A 19526-nucleotide genomic window follows, 5' to 3' on the forward strand; every position below is an offset into this window, starting at 1 on the left:
ACCCGAGCACATTTTATATCTTGTCCGCTGCAGATCATTGCTGGAAAAGTCTCCAACGGGGATATCAGCATACAGCTGAGTGGATATCCGCCAGGGGAAGTACACGCTTACGACTTTTGAAATCTCCTCCACTTTCACGAAGCCTTCGTCTAAACGATCGCGAAAAAAGAGCAATATGGCAATGACTTGCGCAGGTGGGAAGGCTTCAGAAACTATCACGCCTTCGCCTATCGAGGATACATCTCGCATTATCAACTTGATAGAGAGACAGAACCGTCTTCAATAAACGACCAAATGGGTATTGAAAAAGAAATATTGAAGCAGAGATGTCAGCAAGTGGTTTATCACCGGCATGATCGATAACAACACCATACCAGCATGTCGCCGCAGGACCGTGGAAGCCTTCAATCTTATCGAACAGAGTGTGCACACATCTTGCCGTTTGCTCTTAGAAAATTCATGGACAGAGATACACAAGTGATTAATTATTTTCATATCATGCGTATCGTGTCTTTAAACAAACTAAGTGACTTTTATCTTGCCTTTCCTCCTTTTTTTCTTTATCTTCAATATTTCATTTAAGATTTAATCGCTTACTGACATAAATCAGATTCCGGTATCGTATCATTGTCCGGGTGGTTTATAGCGAGATGTTCATCTTCCACGAGGAAATTAGGGGCTTCGGATCGCACCGGGTCGTAAATGACCACTTCAGCTCAATAACTGGGATAATCGTCTATTGTATACACGGAGACAAGATCAGACGGCAGCTCGGCGACAGGGAATTCTTACAGCAGTTCTTTAAGGACCGGTTCAGCTCGCTGTGGCCGGTGATGATCGGGATGCGTACTCATTTGTATGTATGTCTTTACTATGTTTTCGTAGGTGCGAGCTCTCCAGGTACTGGTAGCAGCAGTAGCAGCAGTAGCAGTAGTTATGTCCAGAGTGTTGGATAATAGGACCAGGGTATTGGACAACTTTTCTCCTTTCTTTATATCCTGTTCTTAATTTTACAACGTTTGAGGCTCTGTTTTGCGGGCTGAGCCTTGCTCTTTTAAACGCAATGGTGAACACCATCATGGCAGGGAGATTCCTATAAAAAAGGCATTCTTGTCAATCATTTGAAAAGCTTCCTGGTCATGATGCAAAACAATACCTGGATGTCTGATTCAATGAACACATACAATATGAACTGGAAAAATTGCTGCAGCCAAGCGGTGGTCCCTTTTCGATCTTTCAAGACAGTGGACTAGACGTGTATATGGCTTACGTTGGTAAACTGATATTGATTAGAACCAGGGTATGAAGAAGAATAATGCGATGCCACTAGAATAGAAATGATAGAGTTAGTGGAAAAGATGAACTTTACGCCGTTGCAACAAATCGTGTGTTATAAATGTAGGCAAAAACTAACTATCATAATCCTGTGCAGAGGCTTCGTCTGCTACTTTCTTTAGATATCAGAAACGAAAAACATGAAATCATATAAATACTGCTTAATTTCCATCCAATTATCCATAACCTCGCAAGAAGCCTGTTGATGACAACCTTATTCCAGTCACTTTCCAAACTAAATGGGATTGTTCAAACTTCAAATGTGTGGCATTGCACCACTTCCTTGGAAAGACATTTTACGCGACGATTCCAACATTGGCTGCGCGGATCGAGGCTCGGAATCGGGCGGCATGAGACCGCCTGTTATTTGAGCTGGAATAACCTTCATCGTCTTCATCGGAGCCGGTGGGGTCAGAAACCAGTGCGGTGTTGTTTTCATCAGATGCATCAGAAAGCTGGACGTTTTTCAACCCGATACCCAGCCCAAGGGTTCCGCTGCCTCCGCCTGCAGAAAGTGATAGACCAGGGATGAGTGCTCCCAAGCCAGTTGCGTTCAATAGACCAGAGCCAAGGCCAGTAGCAGTAGAAGCTATGCCCGAGAGACCTGACACTAACCCACCAAGGGGCGAGCCAGGTGGAGCTGAGAGCGTTACATTAAGATTAAGACCAATGCCAGGAACACCTGATGTAACGGCAGGAAGCGCTGATCCTAGATTACCGAGAGTTGATCCAAGGTTACCAACAGTGGATCCAATAGCAGATCCTAAGCCAGAGGTCAAGTTCGGTGCCAAACCGGAGAGTGTTGAGTTAAGGCCCGAGACAATAGATCCGACAGTTGAACCAAGACCGGGCAGCGCGCCATTGAGTGTCGAGTTCAGGCCTGAGGTGACAGACCCCAGAGTAGATCCAGCAGTGTTGGTAACACCCCCAATCACACCTGGCAAACCCCCGGTGATAGAACCCAGTGTGCCCGTCACATTGCCAGTAAGAGGACCCAAAGCTCCTGTCAAGTTGGCCGCAGGGTTACCAGAGAGGAGCCCAGATGTGAGTCCTCCAAGTCCTCCCAGTCCTCCCAGTCCTCCGAGCCCTCCGAGCCCTCCAAGATGTCCTAGTGCTCCCAGTCCAAGCCCGCCGAGACTGCCACCTAAACCTCCAATGCCACCGAGGCCTAATAGATGTAGTAAGAACGTAAGAAGCCCAGAAACATCATTGACGAGAGCACCAAGTAGAGTAGAGCCGCCGCCAAGACCGCCGCCCAACCCACCCAGCCCTCCCAGAGTTCCGTTAATGCCAGGAAGACCTCCTGTCAAGCCTCCAACAGTACCGTTGAGGATACCAGGGAGACCTCCTGTAAGACCTCCGAGGGTTCCATTCAAAAGGCCAGCGAGACCGCCGGCCAGCCCTCCCAAAGTTCCGTTAATGGCAGGGAGACCTCCAGCAGTTACATTCTGCAACTGAGGCGGCACGATTCCAGTGTTGATAGGGTTAACATTCCCATTCAGGAGGCTCTGCAGAAGGCGGGCAAGACCAACAGGATCAAGCCCATGCAGAGCGGCGATTCGTTGAACTTCTCTCGTCACCGAGAGTTGGTCAGTAGCACCGTGGATAAAGTCAATCAGATGCTGGATTTCGGCGAGGGTCAACCCGCCAGGCAGGGTGATTCCACCGTTTGCTCCGTTGGTGACATTTCCAACTGGGGTAGTAACAACTCCGCCAGGAAGATTACCAACAGTGCCGCTAGGAAGACCCCCAATAGTTGTGTTCAAGCCATTCAGAGCTCCACCGGTCAGGTCAATCGGACCAAGGCTGCCTATGCCATTTAAACTGCCAAGAGCGTTCACAAGGCCTCCAAGCAGACCGCCTGATCGCCTGAGAAGATCTGTAGCGGTAGGGTTGAGATTTCCAAGAGACAGGACGTTTTTCAAAGCTGTGAAGATACGACTGGCATCTAAGCCACTTGAAGCAGCGAACTGGTTAATGTCGTCTGTAGCCTTCTGAGCATTGCCCTTTGCGTTGGTGATTATGGTAATCAATCTGCTGATTACGGAATCGTCCAGGTTCTCGATAAGGTTCCTGAAAATCACATTTATGGCAGTATTGAGGTTGCCCAAATCCAGCCCAGAGCCACCGACAGCACCGCCAACGTTGCCTGCCGTGCCGGTAATGTTGGCAGGAAGAGAAATCGGGTTTCCAGGAAGAGAGATTGGGTTTCCAGGAAGAGAAATCGGGTTTCCAGGAAGAGAGATTGGGTTTCCAGGAAGAGAGATTGGGTTTCCAGGAAGAGAGATTGGGTTTCCAGGAAGAGAAATCGGGTTTCCAGGAAGAGAGATTGGGTTCCCAGGAAGAGAGATGTTTGCAGGAAGAGGGATGTTTGCAGGAAGAGGGATGTTTGCAGGAATGATAGTGATATTGATGGGTTGCGAGCTGATGCCACCTGGAAGGGAAATGTTCTGCAGCGGAAGATTGGACACAGCCCCGGTGAGGCCACTCAAATTGAGTCCATTGATGCCAGTGGAGGGCACAGGAAGTCCCAAAAGGCCTCCCAGGTTGAGACCACCGGTGATGCCGACATGGGCTGAGGAAGAACCACCGTGACCACCGCCGAGCAGGCCTCTCAAGAGCTGAGTGACGAGATCAGAAACTCCTTCAAGAAGACCGCCAACGCCAGCTACTAGGCCTCCACCGTTGCTACCACCCAGGCTGCTGGAGACGCCGTCCGCTGCATCCGTTCCTCGTTTTTGCAGCGAGGAAGCCGCTGCTAACAAGTGGCTAAGCAGTACACGATCTTCTTTAGCGAGCTCGCCCGTCGATAAATGGGTCGCTAGTAATTTCAAAGCGTTTGTGTCTTGTTGTTGTTGAGCTTGCAACGCAGCATTTCCGGTGGGTGCTGCCACCGATTGCCCCGCAAGTGCAGCAAGAAGAATGATGGCTGTGCTCGACTTCATGCTGAGCGTCGAGACAAACAAATATCCGGTCAAACTGATTCAATGAGTGACAAGACCGAAGGGATTGCCTGGCTGCCGGTACAAAATAAGGAGTCAGACGGTCTTTCCTTCAAATCTGTGACACAGCATGGGCAATCATGATTCTTATACTGCTCTAAATCCATGATATATCAGGCTGGATTCATGTCTTTCGGGCCTATAGCACCGTCAATTTGGATCTCCATGCCTGCAACACAGCTTCAGACATGAGTGGCTCCCGGAGATCTACGAGAATATCTCTTTGATGGAACGTAGACTGGATGGGGATGGGCCAGGAACCAATGAATGACCGGCCAACAATGACTGATTGTCACGAGATATGGGATCGAAACTCCAGGGCCTTGGCGCTGGGAATTTTGAGTGGTCCAGATGCGAGAACTTTGAGAATTTTGTCTATATGCCATTTCAGAACAGAGCAGCCTCCCAGCAAAATCGCCGCCAATATGTGACCTGTCAGTGCCGAGCGTCGGGAATCTAAAACATGTGTGATTCATGGCGTGCTATGAGCCGCATTCCACAATCTTCAGTCAGCTTGATTCAAACAATTCACCCTCCGAGGAAAGGGGTCGGTTGGACATCCGTTACGTTGGGAACTTGACACACGTTCTCTCCCTTGAGTTCCAGCGCATGTTTTCTTTCTGTAGCCAAATTAATAGGTATGGATTCTGGATTCTGGATTCTATATACTTTCTTCGTTTGCGTCTAGCAACTTTATTGCATTCCCAGCCTAGGATGTTAGGTCTAATGTCTTGGAAAAGTAAGATGAAAAGAGGTAGAAATATTGGTCTGAGACGGCTGTTTCGGGAATGGCACGTGCAATCACATTCCCCCCAGAAGCAGTCACATAAAGAGCTACGATTATCAGGGTTCTATACGTAGAACCACCTCAAGGATTTTATCAGGATAGTATAATTTTTGTATTTCAAATAGGTCATCGTAGAATGCAAAACTGATATGTCGGGACTTTCATACTGAGCAACTTCTTTTGTGAGCAAAGATTAAGTAAAAATTGTTGAAGTTGAGCTCATGAGCTGACTTTGTTTGTCATAAGACACGAGAGACCTTTCCATCATGTCCTTCCTAATCTTAGCAACCAAATACGTCCGTAATCCTATTCGCTTTAAATTCTCCGTTGTATCGCTCTGCTTTCCGATTCCAGCTTAAAAATTCTCTCCTGATATTGTTCAATCAATCTCTGCTGTATTGCGTTTATCTGCCGCAAATAGATGTTCTCGTCGCCGAGTTCTCTAACCTGAGTTTGCATGTCGAGTTGACTCATTTGAGAATATTGCAATTCTTCGAATGGCTTGTACTTGCTTCGTAATTCATCATTATCGCGTGGCGGTGGCACCTCGTTTGTACCAAGATCAGGTGGAATCATGGACTGTCGGCTCATTGCAGCTGGCGTTTCGACTACTTGTGACGTGCTGTCAGTTTCGAGGCATCGCTGTAGAGCAAATGTATTTGTTGGTGAAGGCGTTGCTGCCGCCACTGTCATTGCTGGCGTATTCAAAACGCTACTGATACCCTCTTTCTGTCTCCTAGACCGGTGATTTCCAATTGAGGTAGCTGTGCGTTTCGGTACTCTGAATCTGTCATATTTGCATTCTTCAGGTGTAGGAACAGGCGGCACCCATTCGTCCAACTCAAGCACTTCTTCAAGGTTTGGAGGCACAACGCCAGTGTAAGCTGGCTTCGACGCAAAGTCGGGAAACCGTTTCAAAACTTCGGGGAACCAAGTCTGCCTGGCACAAGCCGCCGGTCCAAACATAACTCGGAGCATCCAAAATCGTGGCCAAGTGACTTTTTGCTTTATTCGTGTATGCAACTTATGGCTGCTTATAACCCCCTTGCTGATGGATATGCGATAATTGAGATCTTCTGATTCAACTAGCATATCACTGCGCATTTGTGAGTCCCACGTCTCATTTTCTTGGATATACCGTTCAACGAGTTGGCGATAAACAGCGTGTGTGACAACGTTATCGCGATCATCAGGTTTCCTGAACGGTAATACGATGGTATGGGATGCTGTTTCTTTCAAAACTCTTTCTTCTGCGGATATGGCCGCAACGGGGAGCTCGTTTTCAATAGTTGGGCGTGGGATTTCTCGTTCTTCAAATATAATCTCGTTTGTGTATTTCGCGTCCATATTGATGGCGAATGGTTAGAAAAAAGAGAAGAGAAAAACCGCACGTATTGCAAGATGAAAACGGCGCAATGTCATGAAAGCATTGAAGAAGAGAAGATGAAAAGTGATGGAGGAGTTGAAAGAGGAGAGGTAATATAGCGAGACGACGAGGTACCAGTTGCCTCAGGCCTCGGGCCTCAGGTCTACCAGCTGTTATTTCAATCCCTCACCAGCTGTAGGCAATTGAAACCATATTTTGCTGACAGAAAGAAAAGACATTGAGTCGTAATGCTGCCTATACTCCGTATTGACATCTCAGCTATGTTTAGCTTTCATTTTCGTTGCTGCTAATCCGAAGTTTCATAATCAAGGCATTTTGGAGCTCTTAAAACGTAGTTACCAGAGATATGTATTCGCTTAATTTTGTCCCCAGTCTATATGCCTGCATTGAATCCCTAAGCAACGTTGCCGCCCATCCTAATGCCATTAAACAACCCTAGTTCAATATTCTGACGGCTTGTCCCCCTTTTTGTTCTGAATCCCCGCCATCTAATTATACGGTAGAAGTAAAAGTATATAATCCTGTCCCTCAAAATCCTCCCTGCCAGTGTCACACGCCTAAAAAGAAAACGATGGCAATCTTGAATATGTTCTTTTCAAACCCACAGTGGAAGCTCAAGGAGGCGGCGGCGGCGGTGGCGGCGAAAGATTGCTTGGAGTTGCGGCACGACGTTCATTCAGCCTGAAGGCAGCAAACCGTTTAGCAAGTGGCTCACCTGGCTCACTAATAACAGAAGGGACCTTGGAATGCAAAGAAGATGAAGATGAAGATGAAGAAAGCGAAGAAGACGAGGTCGCCAGCGGAACTTCATCGTGCTCCCGTAAACGCTTGGGGATTCGCTCACCAGTCGATTTCAGGATGGCCTGTAGTGTCTGCCAACCTTGCGTAGAGCGGAGCTGGAATGAGTCGGCAAGATCATGCTGGGTGGCAACGCGGCAGAGAAGAGCTTCCTCATCCTAAAGAGAAAAAGGAGAGAAATTACTGGTTAGCAAGATGCATGCTTAAAAGAGCCTAGTAACTGTACTATTGAAGAGAAAGTCGAGGAGACAAACCTTTGAAAGAACTCCAAGTGTGTGGATGAAGCATAGAATGTGAAAGTTTGATACTTCTTGGCCGTTATCGCTGGCTTTCTGACCAGATCGCAAGTTCAACACTCGTGCCAGGGCCGAATGCTCTTGACTCTCGCCAATGTATTCGCGGTTCTCGATCGGGAATCCTGTCTGCGTAAATGTGGGCTTAGGCTCGTCCGGGAAGCCGTGTGTTAGAGTCACAAAAAGATATTCGACAGGGAACGCTGGCTTGGCGTTCTGCTGTACTTTTGCCCCGTATTCGTTCACCTTGCTGTAAAACACTTCGGGAATATATCTCGTCCGACTGAGCGAGCCGTCGTCTTCCTCTTCTTCGCGAACAAGCATGGAGTTGGGATCTGCTGATGGTTCAACTATATCAGCTCGCACCATTTCGACAGCATCATTGGACATCTGATATGCTGAGATGGCAATGTTTCCTTCTTCGTCACCTGTAATGACACAAGTGACAAAATTGGAGCCGAATTGGCCAGAGTCACTCCATTTCGAAGGCTTGGGGTATTGTGCCTGCAACCTAGATGAAAAGCAGATCTCGAGAGATGACAGAAAGTATGAATCGAGGTGGCGCTTGCAAACAACGGATCCGTCACCATGTCCTGAATCGAGCAAGTCTGTCCAGATGGCACCTACGGGTTCCAATCCACAGAGCTTAGCAATATGATCGATTTCTTTCTGGTTCTCCCAGGCATTCATGCTGATTCCATCAATCTCATCGACCTGCGGCGGTTCATAAATGGCCTCCACAACAGCCTTCACTCCTAGTGGGACTTTGGTGTACTCCGCATATCGGCCATAAAGATAACCAAGTCGTTGTGAGCCAGTCTTCCGCCAGGTATCAATGAACCCGTCAATTATGGAAGGGCTAGAAAACTCAACATGATCCACCATGCGGAATGTCTGAGGATTGAGGGTAATCGCACTCGGTTGGCACTTTGTGCAAATGCCTTCTGGCCAAGCCGGATGGCCGGACGGGCAGTCTCTCTTGACTCGGAAATATGGCTCCACGAGGGGAGGTATATATGACGTTCCAGATTCTGGTTTGTTCGTCGCGGAGTTTATCTTGCGTAGATGAGCGTGGAAAGAAGGGTATTTGATTCCATTGTCTGCCAGATAGCCTGGGTCGAAGGGGTCCACGGGCTGACAATAATCGCACATGCCTTTGGGTCCGTGTCGACACATCCGATCTCGACCTCGAGGAATCTTACCATCCAGCTTATCCAACCGGTCGTCCAAGGCCGACTGCTTTACGGTCTCCCAGGGCTTCGAGATTCTTTCGGGTTTGGGGTCGATGGGAAAGTCCTCTGTGGGTAGAACAGGCTTGCCGTTGAGTCTGGCAGAAGTCACGGGGGCGGGAATTTCGCCGTTGGTATCATTTTCGGTTTCGTGTTGGTAGCTGAGGAATATCAGATCGCCATGCCTGTAGATCATCCTGTCAGTAGTGCTTCCAAAGCCTCCGTCTTATACGCAAACTGCGACGATGGCGTACTTAAGGCCGATCTGACCGATCTGAAACTGAACAATATCACCTAGCCTTTTCGCATCACGACCGGTCGGAGAGTTCGACAGTACGATCGTCTTTGGGTCAATGGTCGAAGGTAGTTGAGCAAGCAGCTAAAAACACCATTTAGTATTCACGGGCAAGTCAAGGATCTCCCGTCAGGATACCCACCTGCTGTCCCAAATCGCCAAATGTTGTTGTCGGCTCTACCGTCATGCGGATCATGCCATCTGGACCACGAAGTCTAATCAACATGGTGGGCGAATAACGGTTGTAAAAGCCAAAGTGTCGAGCGTGGTATGTTAGTGGGGGGGAGTTCGGCTATAATAGAAGAACTGCTAGAGCTCGAGGCGCAGGCAGATGCGTAAAGAAAAGAAGAGAAGAAAAAGGAAGAAATCCGAGCCACAGGTTTATAAATCGGCAGGGGGGCGACGCTGCAGCATGACAAGCAGCGCAGCGAAGGGAATAGACGCGGAGAAGAAGAAGCTGAAGCTTGATGAAATCATGCGAAGCTCCAGCAGTAACTGTACGTCAAGCGTCATTCACAGTGTGCCTGAAGCGCCACATCTAGATGAAGTAAGCAGCTGTGCCGTGGAAGATTAATCGGCCCGCTGTGCCGCAAGCTCCCTTGCCAGCGCTGAGGCACCGGAAACTGTCACTGCTTGGCGCAGAGCGGCAGTTGTTCGGTACGTACCCCGCGACAGCCTTGCAGCCGCCAATCTGGCCAGAAAAAAGATGGGCATGTGTGCGACGTGTCGATAAGCATCAGCAGTGCGCTCTGTTCGTTTATAATAAGTGGCCATAGGGAAAACCCGTCCCTCGACCCTCAACCCTCGACTCACGACTCACTCGATTTCACGGTTTTCCCCGTCCGCTCATTTTTTTGTCTTCTGGCGCAGTTCTTTATAAAGAGAGGCAAACAATTCGGCGTTTCCATCTCGCAAACCACTACACAGCTGCAAGCGATTGATTATCCACAGCCCAGCCGACAAAATGTTTGACATTGACTGGAAGGGCCTCGCCCTTCCATTCGCCTACCTCCTCGTTCTCGGCGGCGCTCTCATGACATTTTCTACTATCTATCGCCGACGGAAGATTGGTACGGCGCTGCTCTCTTTTTTCCTTTCCTCTCGGTGTTCCCTCGTCTAGTACCCAACGCTGACATTATAAATCATCACCAGCTGAAAGCGCAAACCTCGCACCCTGGTTCGGCCCTCACCTCCAACGAGACATCTATCTTTCCCTCTTGCATCTTGATCCCGAAGACGGCGGCGAAAAGTCCCCCAAGGTCCCTGATGGAGTTCTGCGAGCAGCCCTACTCCGACGCGCAGTTGAGGATATCGAGCGCCTGATCCACATCAAGACTGCCAAGCAAGCATGTGGCTCGCTTCTGCAGAGGGGAAGTGTGGGTGATGATCTGTGGCAGCGATTCTTGCGCGCCGAGAAGGAGATGGAAGAGGAGCTTAGAGATGTTGTTACTGAGGTATGTTGACCCTATGCCCTCCTCCGAGATACAAAGAGAAAGAAGGAAGAGACCACTGACTCAAATTACCTAAGGCCAATGCCCTGGCACCTAATTGGGGCACCATTATCTTTCAGTCCGCCCACGAGATTGCCGCAAACACAAAGCTTCGCCAGCGCCTAGACGAGATCCAAGCCCAGACTGATGCCGAGAAGGCTTGGTGGGACAAGAAGAGGGGACAGATCCAGGCAGACTTCATGAAGGAACTTGAAGAGTCTGAGAAGGGCTCAACAAAGGACGGAAATGAGGATGACGCCGTGGTAGTTGACTCACCAAAGAAGGGTGGCAAGAAATGATAGAAGAGGTGGGATGGGAGACGGAGATGTAGACACGAGGCTGGTGTTTTCGACACAGTTACTGTATCATTGTACATATATATATTCTAGGGAGAGAGAAGGGCAAGGGTTACTCTGGTCCTTGATAGGTCCAATCACATGAATGCAAAATCAGGTCTTGGGAAATCTCATTGCAGATAGTGTATCAAAAATATAAGGAAATTTACAAAATCATAATAGTATTTCTACAATCAGTGCCGCTATGTGGTAGTAAGTCCTCACGATAGAACAACTATCCTCGTCTGTAGTTAGGGGCAGACATCATGAACCAGAAAAGTTCGACATACCTCAGCAGAGGACTGACAACTATCACATCCTAGTATATCGTAAAGATGAAAGTCACCCAGCACCCCAAATTCTATTATCCAGCGCTTTAGCATGTGCCACTGCTTCTACTGTAAGAATAAGAATTGAATAGCTTTTTATTCTCTGTATGCCGGCTGAGTTTTATTAAAAGGTGAGAATGTCAGATCATAGAACTGAAGCGCCGGAGAGCTATTCTATGATAATAATATCATATAGCAATAGCATCCCTTTCCCTCCTCATTGGCTGTATTTGTCCGAAAGAAAAACAAAGTCTGTCCACAGGTCAAGCCAGCTTGGCGTTGCTCGTTACTAAATTGTGTCGCAAAGTCTCTCAAACGTACTATACACTTCGGATCTAGTAGTGTATGAAACTCAAGCCCATCAATGTGCTGCTCGGTTCTACCTTGAATGTCACCCCATGAAGACTGAAAACGGCTCCGGTTATCTCGGTGAGCTCTATTTGAACTGGAGTCAGTTCGTGCAATGACTGGCTCTTGGATGCACATTTTGACCTGTCTGAAGAAGAAGGAAATCCAGTACTCCTTCTTGATCGATTTCCCTTTATATGGTAAGCTTATTCGATTTCAATACATGATAAGTTATGTCTTTCTCCGTCAAGGCGTCTTCTCCAAGGCCATCCGTCATTATTTGAGCTAGGTAACAGCAGTAGCAGCATTAGCAGCATTAGCCTACATATATGTTATTGGTAGCTGGGGTGTAAGATAATAGAACTGGAACACTGGAAACTTTTCCCTAATAGCAATTATGACCCCTTGAAAGTGTCTTCTTTATTGGTTGTCTGCAAGAAATAGTTCAAAGCCGATCCATAGATCAAGCCAGCTCTCCAATGTTGTTAGGTCGGTATCAACATCTCAGTGTTTGACTTTGCTGCTGTCGCTGGTTTTCCGTCACTGCAATCTGAGGCAAGGATTAGTGTTATCGAGTGTCGTACATATTCTTCTTTTGCAGTAGCCAATGTCGGATAGTGCCATAAATAACACAACATAGCGTTTAAGGACCCGGGGCTTTCGATAGCTTTCAGATCGTCGACTCGTCCATTCCGGTCTTTTGCAAATTAACGACGTTGAGCCCGGCGTAGTCCATCTCGGGTCCTCAGTGGCCCACCCTTCTTCATTGTCGTGTAAAAAGGCGTCCATCTTGGCGGCGGCGAGGGTACAAGCAATGTGGCCTGTTTCACCACAACGATCCCCCGAATGTCGTAGTGTTGACCGCAGCCGACCGGCACTGTTTCTCCTTTCCCCAGGTCCGCAGACTTTGAACTATTCAGATCCTGAATACTTCAAAATCAGCCAACGTAATTGGTCTGATCTCCCCACCCACGCCACCATGTAGCTTTGCGCAATGTTGAAGATTTTCGCGGAATGTCTCAGTTGTGTTATTCCAATGGAATACTTCGCCTCTCCAGAGTACAATATTTAGCCCTGTGAAGGAAGTTGAGGATATTCGAGATCATAACAGCTTCATCTGGGTCATTCTGAACAGCTAGATTAATGAAATGTTCTTTTTAAGCATCCATGGGTGTTGTTGGTGGAGGTTGAAAATTTAACAACTTTCCAAAAGCGAGCGAGACGGTAACATATAATCCGTCGTCATCCAGCAAAGGTGGATTGAAACTTTGGCTAAGCCGTATTTCCAAGAAATGTTAGTTTCTTGTTTCTTCGTTTGCACAACTGGTGATAATTTCTCTCAAGATCTGTTCAGTCCTTTGGCCCTCTTGCAACGATGCCAGCTGTTCCAAGCCGGCGTGCCAGGTATAATGGGTCATTTGTGGTCTGAACTTCCAGCCCTCGCAGAGATGGTCGTAATGGTCATTATCTTTTATAGTCGAGCTATTGGATCTTCCTCTTTGTGGCCCAGCGAAAGGATCAAATTACCCTGCTTCCCCAACTAGAACGATTGGTGGTTCGTTCTTATGATGTTCTCTCGATATGGCTCTCATTTTCTTCGAAGCCCAACATTTTCATCCTTTGTGCTTATCGCTGCTTTCATTGTTGTCTTCGCGGTGTGCTGCTACTGCTGTTACCGCTGTTACTACTACGTACATGTAGTTGCTTGCCTGCTGGGTGCTGCGCTACAGCAGGACTGAGAGAGGAGATAAAGTCGCATCTACATGTAGTGTAGAACAAAAAAAAAAACACTGATTGTGTTATTACAGAGGTCTTTTGTCGATACATGAAGATATATTAGCAAGATAGCGTAGCTACAGACACTCGATATACATAGATAGTGGGCATCTTCTGTCTTCATTCTTAGCTGCCAATCTTCGCCTCACACTTGATGCCTACTAGTACTGTAGGTTGTGTTGTTTCCATCAAACCACGCTCCCTTTAACATCAGCAAGACGAAAAATTAATCGAATTTGTCTTTATTGTATTTAATATAAAAGATAAACAAGTATGTTCAAATCGTATCAAGTCATTGCTATAGATATTCTCTACACAGGCCTTCCGTTAATCCACCTCTCCCGCCGATGCTCCGTGTATGATGTTCTTATAAGCCCTCCCGACTCTCACGACCTGTACTTAAACACAAGTGTATGCAGAGTATGTACGAAAGTCCCTGGCGGGAATGGCAGTGTCAAGTTGCCAATCTAAAATGCAAGTAGTAGCCGTTTCAAAAGAACCATTCCAATCCAATGGCTGGAAAGCCAAAATAAACCAAAACAAAACGCCATAAATCCTTTCTAAGCCCGAGAGCCAGAAGTCATCCTTCACCGAGGATGTCGATTCTAGATCCGTGATGATAATTGATAATGATAAACAACGCTGCGCCCATAAATAAAAAGGGAAATGAACCAATTTGTTCATTACAGCTGAGAGAAGGGATTCATCTTCCGCTTCCAAACATCCTCATCGGCTGCATTCTTGCTAGCGAGTCTGGCGTCTCTTGCGATCTGTTCTTCGGTCTTGAGAACAGCCGTCGGGTTCTCGCAGCCCCTCAGGCCGATAAATCTGCCCATCTTGCGGCGCTTCTCTTCAAGTGGTGCATCGGAACGCCAGTTGACGGGGCAGGGGTACTGTCTAGACCAAGGTGATGGAGTGCGTTGGTGGTAGAACTGAGCAAGGGATTCGAGTTGAGCATCGGTGAGGAGCCAGAACTGAAGCACAGTGCGTGGGAAATGAGGGTGGATGGCACCGGTAGTGAGCTGGACAAGAGGAGACAGGGGCAGGGCCATCTGGTTTAGCTTGTGGGCGAGCTCGGGATTCTTGGCGAGTCGGCGACGAAGCGATGTCTTGTGGTTGCGGTGGCGGGACGGTAGGCGGCGGTGGTGCATCATGGCGGCGGTGGAATATATTGGCAAGGAGATGCTTTTTTTTTTTTTTTGGTAAATCCGCACTTCTGGCGGTTGATTGCCCTCTATTCTTTTGCCTTCCCCTTCTTCTTGGTGTCAGGACCGAAGCAAGCTGAGACAAAGGCTGCGGTGGTGCCGATGGCGAGGCTCACTGTCGAAGACGCGCGAATCCACAGTTCAGCACACAGATGACGAGTGCCAACTTTTTCGCTTAAAGAGGAAAGTTGGGCTCTTTTAAATGAAAATCGAGCGCTTCGGCTGCGAATGAGATCTGAGATCGCTTGCTGTAGTGTCTTTGCTTTTCGTACAAAGTTGGCCGTTCTCGGAAAGTAGAGCTTAGCGAGGGTCGGCCAAGTAGAAGCGCCTGTGTGAATGCGGGCGGAGCGTCCGTTGTGCGGCGTGCGCAATGTACGAGTCCGTTCAAAGGCTAAACCAAGATCAAATGCCAGGCGAGACAGCGAGGCTTGCTCAGCTAGATTTTATTTTTCTTTGCTCCTTTGTATGAAAACGAAAGAGGGTAGAGAAAGGCTGACTCTCCCGAAAGCAAAACAAATAAATTTGCTCGTGTCCCCCGGCTGTTTATAGATGGAAACAGCGCCTCCTGTTGTTGGTCCCCTCGTTCTTGTTCACTTGTAGTTGCTGTTGCACCGGATGCGAGACAATCAAAGGCAGTTGCAGGCTCCTAAGCAGCAGGTCCTAGCTTCCCTTTTAAAATGACGATTTGGTTGGCAGGATCCTTCCGGCCAAGTGTTAATATTTCCTTTCTGGGCAACGCAGGATGGAGGACAAGGCTGAGATCCGTGGTCGGGTGCTGGTGCTGACTGTTGTTTCTTCCTTTGGATGGGGGTGGTGTAATAATAAATACTGATCAAGGTGGCACAGAGGAGGAATGCAATGACACGCCTCGATTCACTCGCTCTGTCAGAGATGGGAGCAGGCAACAGAGGCCAGAGAGTCTTTATAGGTAGCTGGATGGGACGGACAGTCGGTAATCGCCTCACCCCAGCTCGTGCTTCGCTACTCACGTTATATTAATATGCACGCAATCGCCTTACATCTACAACTTTGTGCCTGCCGGGCCCCCCTTATTAGTGCCGCTACCACGGCAGCCTCTTCATCAGCATCAGCAGTTGATCCATCACGGCCGTGGGGTGTGTCGGCAGCCCAGCGCCAGGAGTCTGGTCTAGAGCCCGGAGCTGGCGCTGGCGCTGGGCCGGGATCTGGGAAGAGGCCTTAGGTCCTTGGCTTGGGTCCTCAGCCGCCCCCATTGCTGCTGTCTCTGGCTCTGACAGCCACGCCGCCTTGGAGGCGCCTCTTTTTGCTGCTAGTATTGCGACGAGACAGCGCTGGCGGTCCCCACCCACCACGCAGCTGGCTACTGCTCTGGGCAAGGCGCCGAAGCGCTGTCGCTGAGCCGTAATTTGGTACCGGTACCTGGGCATTGTAGGCGACGGAGCAGCCGCCGCTCGCGTGCGCTGAATCTCTGGGGCCCCGCCCGCTGGGAGAGCCCATTACAGGCCAGCGATGCAGCGTCAGGTCGCATCGAAGCACTAAAGCGCACTGGTACCAGCCGCTAATCCAGCAGACCTTCAGCGCGCCTCTGGCTGCCCAAGGTGCTGATACCACCTGGCACGTAGTCCTTGTATCAGTCGCCGGCTTGCAGTCCCACACCCTCGTCCCGCCATTCTCCAATCCCGCAATCCAGATCTTTCCGTCTCTCAGATTCGTGCCCCCGGCGGCAAGGAGATGCAAATGGAGCACAATTCTAGCCAGCCCTTACCACCGCAGCGGTTGTAGTTGGACGCTACCTCGCCTGGGGGGTCCATGGCCATTGGCATTGGGGAGGGGCAGAGCTTTGCGACGGACGCAGCCACGACAACGCCAGAGTGAGACATTCTAGCAGAGCTGACCCTCCAGGGCCCTAGACGGGCAAACAGACAGCGTGACGATGGATGCGACTCTGCGTGATTCGCTGCCTCCATATGCGGTGGCATTGTGCTACCGGCGAATGAATGGTCATTGACGGCAGCTCGGCCAACTCGACCCAACGCCGAGACCAGAAATGCCAATGTCTCCGTCGACGTTGGCTTCGACGTTGGCTTCGACGATGCCAACAGACCGAGAGCGAGCGAGAAAAGAGGCCCTTCGGCTCCCGGATCCGCAGCTGCTCGAGGCCCGGCGACGCTGGTTCCGGGCGATGCTCAATCCATCCAAGGCCGGTTCCGCCTCTCAGCCATCAAGCACCACCGCCCCACGTCTCAATTGCAGCAGGCCTGCCTAAAGTACGCCGAAGGAAGCAGCTCAAGACGCCAAATAGGCGAGACAGCGAGCGGCCAGGTCCACGGCGTGCCGGTGCTTTGGGCTGGAATGCTAGGCCGGCAACTGAAGCACATGGAGCTATTTTCGGTTGCGACCTGCAGTCATGCCTCGCTCTCCCTGCCGTTGACGCTGGTTCTCTTTGCTTTTCCGTTTCTCATTTACCGGACCGGCCAATGCTACCTGGTGCCCGAATAACAGGTTATACTTGCATGCAGTTGGTGCCCTGCGCGCGCGCGATCTGCACAAAGCCCATGATAGCAACGGATCGGTGGCACATGGGCTTCTAGGCCGCCCAGCCATGTGGCCGCCAGACACAAGTTGAGCCTCCTTGCCACTGAGGACCCGAGGCCTTGCATGCAGACGAGACTATTGCCCTTCTCCCTGCGGATGGTGTCTGATGGTCATAAACATTCGCATTCAACGGCGTCCAATCCGTCCTCTTGGCTGGCTGTCGCGCTACTGGACTCTTGCTTTCAGTGACTGCCATTGGAGTTGTGCTTTATCTCCCCGAGCCAAAGCGAGACTCGCTCGATAAGCCGGTCGCCTGATCACGAACTAGAGTAATACGGATAACATGATCGACAACGCATGTACTACCTTTCCTTACTTGGCACCATCTTGTCCAACCGCAAGAATCTCATGGAGCTCCGCCAGCCCAATCCCGGAGCCGGCCTGAAATTACATGGGGTCGTTGGATTCAGAGGTGACTATGTTTCCAGAACACAGTTGGCCCACTGCTAAAGATCCCTGATGGGAGAATGCTAGGTACAATGCATGCAGTACTACTACTAAACAAAAAGGAAACAGAAACAGAAAGGACAAGACCCTTGGGATCCTGTCTTTCCGCTTGCACGCATAGATAGGCTCTCTACGGCATAGCCGCGCAGCCCACCGGCGTACTAAAAGCTGCATGTGTCACATATAAGACATGCTAGCAGAGACAATAACTAAATCGCTGCTGGGCTTAGCAGCTGCAGGGCAGCAGACGTTTAGAGTCATTGTGGACACTCGAACTTATTATAGAGTCGCAGCGTTGCGTATTGCTGGCTAGGCCATGATGCTACTCCGAGTATACAATCAGGAGCGAGACGCAAGTTCAGCTTGAGTCAGTCGACATGTTGCATGAGAAGCTATTCACGCTCATGGATCAAGCCTCTTGGAAGGGCCCTTACACCGTATATCTCGCAAGACAAGAAGCCTTGCCCACTGGCAGGCGTATGATTATGCGTGGCTGCAGATGGAGCCATGATTCACTGTCATAGTAGCATCAGCAATATCGTGCGTTATGCCATACCGCTACTCTGCCTCCTGGGCTGGCTGTTAGTCGCGCGATGATCGCAATGCCGGCCCCAAATCAACAGCAACAACAATGGCAAACGACTAGTAGTAATAACTTGCCCCGGCATCAATAGTCCGACAAGACGTAGCATCGCCAGCCTACCATACCCAGCTGCTAATGCATGTCCACGTATATACCACGTATGGCACCGCTCAGGTGAGATTGTTCTCCGTAACCAATACTACCGCTGTCGTCACCTTTTTCATTTTGCCCATCACCACAACCATCTCTTTCTCTCTCTCTCTCTCTCTCTCTTCTCATCTTACATGTCTCAAAATCCCAACCCCAGCTTAGTGGAACCACCAGCCTCCGAAGCACAAACAAACCCCGTGTATCCATAAACGGAGACAAAACGCGCGCAACATCTTACCGAGCCCAAAAAGCTAGGTATAGGTATTATTCGCTGCAATCTCGTCGAATTAAAAAAAAAAAAAATACTTTGTATGAAATGGAGCAAACATTGCCTATCACACAGAGACGAGTAATGGATACAGTATATCGTAATGTGATCCATTCTGCGACACACACGCCACCCCCCCCTTCCTCCTCCTCCCCTCCCCTCCCCCTTCCCCCTCTCCTCCTTCCCCTCTTGCTCCTCCCCCTTCTTCCCCTTCCTCCTCCCTCCCTCCCCCTCCCCACCCCCTTTTTCCTCTTTTCCCTCCCCTCTGTTTTTCCTTCCTTCTCTTCTTCCCCCTCTCTCCCCTCCCCCCTCCCCTTCCCCTTCTCCTCTTCCCCTCCCCCTCCTCTTTCTTTCCCCCCTCCTTTTTTCTTTCTCCCCTTTTCCTTTTTCTCTCCCCAGCTCATCAATTCACTAGCATCTCCACGTCCCTCATCTTCTTCCTTTCCTTCCTCCCCTCCTTTTTCCCCTTTTCCTTCCCCTTTTTCTTCCTCGTTATCATTCCTTCTCTTTTCTTCTCTTCATCCTGTCCTTTATACCTATTTGCTCTCCTTTCTTCTCCTTTCTTTCTCCCTCTTCCCTTTCTTCTACCTTCCTTCTACTGTCCTATTCTTCTCTCTTCTTTTCTTACTCCTTTTCTTCTTTCTTCCTCCTTTCTCCCTCTTTTCTCTTTTTCGCTCATTCCCTGCCTTTCTCTCTTCTTTTTCCTCCTCTCTTTTTCTTTTCTTTCTCTCCTCCACATCCTAGTCTCCTTCTTCCCTCTTTTCCCCTCCTTCTCCCTTCCCTTCTCCCTTTTCTCTTCTCCCCGGCCCATCTCTCCTCTCTCTTATTCGTTCCTTCTTTTATCCTCCTATCCTTTCTTTTCTGCTTCTTTTCCTTTTCTTTAGATCGGAAGAGC

The 19526-nt window shown here is 49.3% G+C and overlaps 7 protein-coding genes across 7 annotated transcripts; 2 read left to right on the plus strand and 5 right to left on the minus strand.

The window, feature by feature from the left end:
* Window positions 1-1631: 1631 nt before the first annotated feature.
* Window positions 1632-4280, minus strand: TGAM01_v205152 (hypothetical protein; the record flags this gene model as incomplete). The annotated part of the gene is made up of 1 exon (XM_018810494.2): window positions 1632-4280. The coding sequence occupies one exon, from the start codon at window positions 4278-4280 to the stop codon at window positions 1632-1634; it is 2649 nt and encodes an 882-aa protein (XP_018656303.2).
* A 1159-nt stretch (window positions 4281-5439) lies between these two features.
* TGAM01_v205153 (hypothetical protein) lies at window positions 5440-6471 on the minus strand (the record flags this gene model as incomplete). The annotated part of the gene is made up of 1 exon (XM_018810495.1): window positions 5440-6471. One exon carries the CDS (start codon window positions 6469-6471, stop codon window positions 5440-5442), a length of 1032 nt encoding a protein of 343 aa, XP_018656304.1.
* A 654-nt stretch (window positions 6472-7125) lies between these two features.
* On the minus strand, window positions 7126-9352 carry TGAM01_v205154 (nuclear protein localization protein 4; the record flags this gene model as incomplete). The annotated part of the gene is made up of 4 exons (XM_018810496.1): window positions 7126-7467; window positions 7564-9016; window positions 9086-9210; window positions 9269-9352. The coding sequence occupies 4 exons, from the start codon at window positions 9350-9352 to the stop codon at window positions 7126-7128; spliced, it is 2004 nt and encodes a 667-aa protein (XP_018656305.1).
* A 738-nt stretch (window positions 9353-10090) lies between these two features.
* TGAM01_v205155 (hypothetical protein) lies at window positions 10091-10915 on the plus strand (the record flags this gene model as incomplete). Its single annotated transcript, XM_018810497.1, has 3 exons — window positions 10091-10196; window positions 10279-10580; window positions 10655-10915. The coding sequence occupies 3 exons, from the start codon at window positions 10091-10093 to the stop codon at window positions 10913-10915; spliced, it is 669 nt and encodes a 222-aa protein (XP_018656306.1).
* Window positions 10916-14087: 3172 nt separating this feature from the next.
* TGAM01_v205156 (hypothetical protein) lies at window positions 14088-14558 on the minus strand (the record flags this gene model as incomplete). Its single annotated transcript, XM_018810498.1, has 1 exon — window positions 14088-14558. One exon carries the CDS (start codon window positions 14556-14558, stop codon window positions 14088-14090), a length of 471 nt encoding a protein of 156 aa, XP_018656307.1.
* A 1112-nt stretch (window positions 14559-15670) lies between these two features.
* TGAM01_v205157 (hypothetical protein) lies at window positions 15671-16468 on the minus strand (the record flags this gene model as incomplete). Its single annotated transcript, XM_018810499.1, has 2 exons — window positions 15671-16071; window positions 16354-16468. The coding sequence occupies 2 exons, from the start codon at window positions 16466-16468 to the stop codon at window positions 15671-15673; spliced, it is 516 nt and encodes a 171-aa protein (XP_018656308.1).
* A 53-nt stretch (window positions 16469-16521) lies between these two features.
* TGAM01_v205158 (hypothetical protein) lies at window positions 16522-17087 on the plus strand (the record flags this gene model as incomplete). The annotated part of the gene is made up of 2 exons (XM_018810500.1): window positions 16522-16537; window positions 16603-17087. 2 exons carry the CDS (start codon window positions 16522-16524, stop codon window positions 17085-17087), a joined length of 501 nt encoding a protein of 166 aa, XP_018656309.1.
* Window positions 17088-19526: the final 2439 nt, after the last annotated feature.

This window comes from Trichoderma gamsii (genome assembly GCF_001481775.2).
Source record: "Trichoderma gamsii strain T6085 chromosome Unknown Scaffold_15.2, whole genome shotgun sequence".
NCBI classification, from domain to species: domain Eukaryota; kingdom Fungi; phylum Ascomycota; class Sordariomycetes; order Hypocreales; family Hypocreaceae; genus Trichoderma; species Trichoderma gamsii.